The following is a 6,000-nucleotide window of genomic DNA, read 5'->3' on the forward strand; positions in this document are numbered from 1 at the left end:
AACTTCATGCAGGCTCTCATACTGGTTCATTTTCATCTATAAATCACTCCTTGGTCTGCTACCTTCTTATATCTCCTCCCACTGGTCACATTGTCAGTGCAGTTACAACATGCGCTCTCAGGCCATCATTACCTGCAGCGTTACATCAGTGTGGACTGAAATTGGCAAAAAGGCTTTTTCCTACTTAGTTCCTGCAACATGGAACACCTTGCAACAATAACTGAAGCCGTCCACCTTCCATTTCTTTAGGGGATTTTAAACATTTGATATTGTCATTAGAAAAATCAAAGCAAATGTTCTTGTTGCAGTATTTTACTTTGTTTTACGGCACCCTGATTTATTGTTTTATATGCTACTCTTATTTTAACTGCATTTTTATTGTAGTTTATTGTTATTATTGTTTATTATTATTGTTGTCTGTACTTTATGTTCTGTCTGGAACAGGTTCCTCTTGTAAATGAGTCCTCGTGGCTCAATGAGACTAGTCTGTATTAATAAAGGTTGAATGAAAAAAGCATTCTTTAATTTTGAATTTTTGTCATGGTCAATCTATCAAACCAAACTAAATCTTAATGTTTTATCTCCTTGAGCGTTTAAAGCTCTGATGAACTCGTCTGTGACTGAAGAGTGTAACTACTATTTTAGCAGTTCTTACTTCTTTGTGGACATCGCAATACAGGGCTATTCAACTAACTTGCTCAGGGGACCACAGTTACTGAAAGCCAAGATCTCAGAGGCAAGACATCCAGCAGTTATTGTCATTATGCTTGTTTTATGGTTTAAAATCTAGTTTTATTTAAAAATGAGCCCATTGGTGGGCCGAACAGAGCTCACCCGTGGGCCTGATTTGACCCCCGGGCCACCAGTTGAATTAGAGGTTTTGCTTCACAACAAAAAAGTCCCCAGTCCAATCCCTAGTTTGGGCCTGGGGTCTTTCTGTGTGGAGTTCTGTTAAATAAATAAAATGAATAAAGCTGGACGTTTTGTGTTTTATATTGATTCCGAGTAGTTTGTTTTTTGTATTTTGATATTATTTGCAATTTTTAACTTGTAACTTTGTAACAGAGAGCCATTTTGACCAGGTTGCCCTTGTAACAAGGATGTTTATCTCAAGGGACTTCCTGATTAAATAGCGGTTTTTAAAAAACATCTGTAAAATGTACAAATAAACCCCACTGCAAACAACTTGCATGGTGTGAGGGTCAAACAAACTGAACCACACAATTAGTCCTTGTTCCAGCACATTGTTTCATCCTGTAAACCAATAAAGGTTTAATTGTTAACATTTGGTGAACTTGTGAGAGAAAACATGCATGTATTCCCTCCACCTATGCATATCACTTTGTAAATTATGTTCCTGTAAAAATAAAACCACACATCTCTATTTCTATGTGGAACTGAGCCATTTCATGAAGGGGGAAGTATACAAAGAGGAAGAATAGTTCACCAGAAAGGGAAACAAAGGTTTTATCTGTGTGCACAGCACCGAGGGAGGTGAACAGAAGAGGTAATGCTGGGCAAGATAAGAATGATAAAAAAGAACTGTGTGAACTAAGTGGTGATATATGGGTAGGCAAAAGCAGATTATAACGCAAAAGAGGTACGGAGAGCACAAAAAAGAAGAGGACGGGAATATGAGGGCATCTCCAACTGCTACCACACACGCACACAGCTTTGGCAGATCTCTCCTTGAATCAAAACTGAGCCTATCTATCCATATGACTGCTGTGCTTTTTGAATAATGGACCCAATATGAAGCAAGTCACTGAGATGATTTGCTTGTCTGATGGGGGTCATGGGGTTCCTGCCCTGAGAGCAGTGCAGGGAATCAACAGCAGTCGTATAAAGAATCACAAGACAGAGTCATTTGCATTTTACACTCGCAGTTAAATTGGAAATGGTTCTCGTCTGCTCCTGTCTGGACTGTCCCCATCCATATCAGATACGCTTTTAATTTTTTATATGGCAGTTATGGAGAACTGGACTTCTGTGGCTTTGTCTAATTTCCCAATTCTTTGGGGCTTGAGAATCGTATGCTTCTTTCATGATATAAAAATGAAAGGCGCTTCGGACTATTTTCTTATAACTTCAGGGACGACATCAAATGTTATGAAAGTACAGCCATAAAACTTTATCTCACCCCTCTTCTGTGGTTCATGAATATCTTACACTATTATTACAGAATAAAACATAATGAATAATGGAGGTAGCTGAAGGCTGAGAAGTCATACTCAACGAAAGTGAAGTCATCGTTCATCCGGTTTTTTGTGCATATTCTCAAACACACCACTGAGACAGCATTAATGGAAGAAATGTCACCAAGTACCAAAACAGCAGCAGAGTTAAACAAGAAAGTTCCTGGAGAAACGTTGACGGCTACTGCCACGTTGCAACCATCTAAATTTTTTCATGTGTTGGGGTTCGCTCTCAGCTACCATCACATCGAATTTCAGCCCAAAATGGCAAAATATCAATGAGTTAAATTCATTTTTTTCTTTTAAGCTATGGTGGCCATCTTGGATTTTTGATTTGGATCCAGAATGTGATGGGGAACGTTCTCAGCTATAACCACATCATATTTCAGCTTAATATCGCTGAAAAGGGCTGATTTACATTTTTATTTTTCCCCTTTGTGAGGGTGCACATTGCGGTTCGGGCTGCATTAAAGTTGATGGAAGAGTAAGATATAAAGTTAAACGTTTGTCAGGTCAGCGGCTTCGAATGTTGTCAGCCCATTAAATGGCCGTTATTAGTCGTTATCATCCCCATAGCTTGCATTCAGACTGTCCCTCCTAGCAGGTTTAAAGGTACGTTCTTATCACTGATAACATGCAGCGTCTAAAACCGGATGCTTTTTTTTTGGTTAGCTTTATTTAAGCCTTATCTTATTTTACTGAAAAACATACCGTTGAACAACATCCTAGAAACAATACAAACTTCGTTTTAACTGGCCATGAGGTAGTGCTCTGAAATAGAAAGGAAGTTTAGACAATTGTTGTTAAAACTACAAAAAAAATCGGTCTCTCGTGTTAAGTATCGGCTGATCGCCGATCTCCCAAAATTAAGGAAATCGGGGCCCTAACCACCTGACCCTAAACCTAACCACCTGACCCTGTTATCAGCAATAAGAACGTACCTTTAAACCTACTAGGAGGTACAGGAGGGACAGTCTGAACGCAACCTATGGGGATGATAACAACTAATAACGGCCATTTAATGGTTGACAACGTTCAAAGCGGGTGGTCAGGTGGATAATAATAGGTGGCTGTCTTACTAGGCAGTCCCCAACAAGTGGCTTTTAAACATCCAGCATGCAGCAGATGTTGGACACTGTCCATCATAGTGTGCTAAGGTTCATAACTGGATGTAACTACCGTACCCACCATTGCACCCTGTACTCACTGGTTAACTGGACGCCATTAACTTCACTCAGACTCTCTCACTGGTACATTTTCATCTTTAAATCACTTCTTGGTCTGTTGACTTCATGCATCACCTCCTACATGTCTCTGTGTGAGTGCAGCTACAGCGTGCGCTCTCAGGACATTATTACCTGCAGTGTTCCCTCAGTGCAGACTGAACTAGGCAAAAGGGCCTTCTCCTACCCCGTTCCCGTTTCCTGGAATATCTTGCAAAAAGATCTGAAGCTCTCGACCTTGACCTCTCTTAAGTGGCTTTAAGCATCTGTTACGTTCCTGGCAAAAACCAATGCAGACATGTTCCTGTTTTTAGTTTTCTACATTGCCTTATAAAATAGATGGGGGGTTTTTTCGTTGGTTTTTTGCAACGGTTTCCTTTTCACAGTCCTTTTGGTTGCCATTTTATTTTAATTTGTTTTTTTGTTTTTTTTAAAAGGTATGCTTCTTTTACGATTGTCTATCGTTGTCGTCGTTATCCACTGTTGTCATCACTCTGTAAAAGAAATCAGGTCTCCCTTGTAAAGGAGTCCCCGAGGCTCAATGGGATTAACCGGTCTAAATAAAGGTTGAATGAATGAACAAAACTTTGCGTGATTACCTGTTCCAGGAGTTTCCTGTATCTCTGCGTGGCTTGCTGGATCAGGTCTCGCACAGTCCATCCCTCTTTGCAAGGCACCACTACGCCTGTCTGTCCAAAAGTTACAGTCACCTTCATTTTGGCACAATCCTGCTCATCCAGGCCCTCAAAAGAGCTGAAGAACCACTACCAACAGTGCATTAAAAGCTGGGAATGTGCTTTAAAAAAGGCTAAAACGGTGGATGAAAACAGGGGGTGCTGAAGTTTAACAACTCACACCAGGTGGTTCAGAAGGCCCCACGCTGGTGCACAAATCCAGAGCTCCACACTTCATAGTTCTTCCTCCACATGTAGAAATCAGCACATCCTACACAGGTTTTCAGCAACAACAACAACAACAACAAAAAAAAAGCTCATGGTTCGCCTCCTCTCTCATCTCCTGAAGCTCTGGAGGTGATGCTCTTCAAGTAGTCCACACGAAGTCGCCTGGAAGTGCCGCATTCTCCTCATGGTGAAGTTGTAGCCCGTAAACACGAAGAGGTGTGTCGCGTTTTTTTTTTTTTTTATTCCTCTTTGTGAGTTTTAAACAGATGCTAACCGATTAGCGGGATCCTCTCAACCCGAGGCAACGATGAAAACTTTCACTTGGGGACGATCATCCGCTAAAAGCAGGCCTTTTTTTTAGGCAACGACTGGACGGATTTTCGCTTGTTTGGATCGCAAACAAAGTTTCACGGCGCGTTTAGGAAGCAGCTTGGAGCTAGCTAACGTTAGCCACCTTAGCTGAACTTTGGAGGGAGGGATGCAGTCGCTCGGGCATCATTTCCCAAACTTACTCCTCCGTTTTCCAGGCGCTTGTTCGCGTCTACTTCATCGCCGAGACGCACAACACGGACGCGTTTTGGTCGACTTGACATCCAGCGGCAAGCTGCGAGTGAGACGGAAAATAAAAGCAACGATAAAAGTTGTAATCCACTTGACTTTGTTGGGAAAGTTTTGTTGGGATTCCAGCACAGCCGCGTCCCGATCCTGACCAGTTCCTGTGCTGTCACTTTCTTAAAGAGGAAGTGCTCCAGTTCAGCACAGTCCTGTGATCTTAGGGTAACATTTTAAAGCTGATCACTGCGAGCTCTAACGTGGCCTAAATACTCGGGACATTTAGCCACGGATCTCAAGAAAAGAAAAAAATATATATATTTTTTTCTGTATTTATATTTATGTTAAAGATGAGCAGGTAAATTGTAAGGTCTTGGTAATAATAGAAAAGCAGCACCAGCTGTAAATGTCTGCCATGTTGGGGACTGCGTAAAATGCGCACCGCCAGTACGCACGGGATCAGGTAGATAATTACTGGCACCGGTGGGTTGTAGAGGTGTGGATCAGTTATCATGAGGTGGAAACGACAACAGTATATCAAGACTCAAGGTGACTTCGCATCACATGTCGTACATGAGGTGGAACGAAATTATGGACTCGAGGTCCCAGCTACACCCAAAAATAGCAATAAAATAAAGTATTAAAAAGAAACAGTATACAAAGATCTTAGATACCACACCATACCGTTTTATTTATAGAGCACGTAAAACAGCGACAAGGCCAACCGAAGTGCTGTACAAACAGAAAAGCAGGCAACACGCAAAGCGACGTACAAAATGAAGTTCAATCAGAATATAGATGTAAAAACGTCGCAGGTAATAACTATAACGACTAGCCTGTGTGAAGCATCCAGGTTCAAAACACAGATCATCTGGTGTTGAAAGCTACGGAATAGTAGTGGGTTTTTAAACGGGATTTTAAAAACGAGAGGGAGGGGGCCTGTCTGACAAGCAGAGGTAACTCGTTCCAAAGTCTTGGTCCTGCTACAGAGAAGGCCCTGTCACCTCTGCGCTTAAGACGAGATCCTGGAACTGTGAGGAGCAACTGGTCCGCTGACCTCAGAGAACGTGGTGGGACATACAGCTGTAGCTAATCAGATTATTATTATTTTTTTTTTTGGGGGGGGGG

The 6,000-nt window shown here is 41.7% G+C and overlaps 1 protein-coding gene across 1 annotated transcript in view; it reads right to left on the reverse strand.

The window, feature by feature from the left end:
- pard3bb (par-3 family cell polarity regulator beta b) overlaps positions 1–5,037 on the reverse strand; it is a 358,866-nt gene extending 353,829 nt beyond the window's left edge. Inside the window, exon 1 of the mRNA XM_037686865.1 lies at positions 4,018–5,037. Coding sequence (XP_037542793.1) covers positions 4,018–4,134 — 117 coding nt within the window. The 5' untranslated portion in view covers positions 4,135–5,037. The remainder of the gene's footprint in view (positions 1–4,017) is intronic.
- Between the last annotated feature and the right edge of the window lie 963 nt (positions 5,038–6,000).

The sequence above is a fragment of the Nematolebias whitei genome, chromosome 13 (genome assembly GCF_014905685.2).
Source record: "Nematolebias whitei isolate Nwh7 chromosome 13, NemWhi1, whole genome shotgun sequence".
NCBI lineage: Eukaryota > Metazoa > Chordata > Actinopteri > Cyprinodontiformes > Rivulidae > Nematolebias > Nematolebias whitei.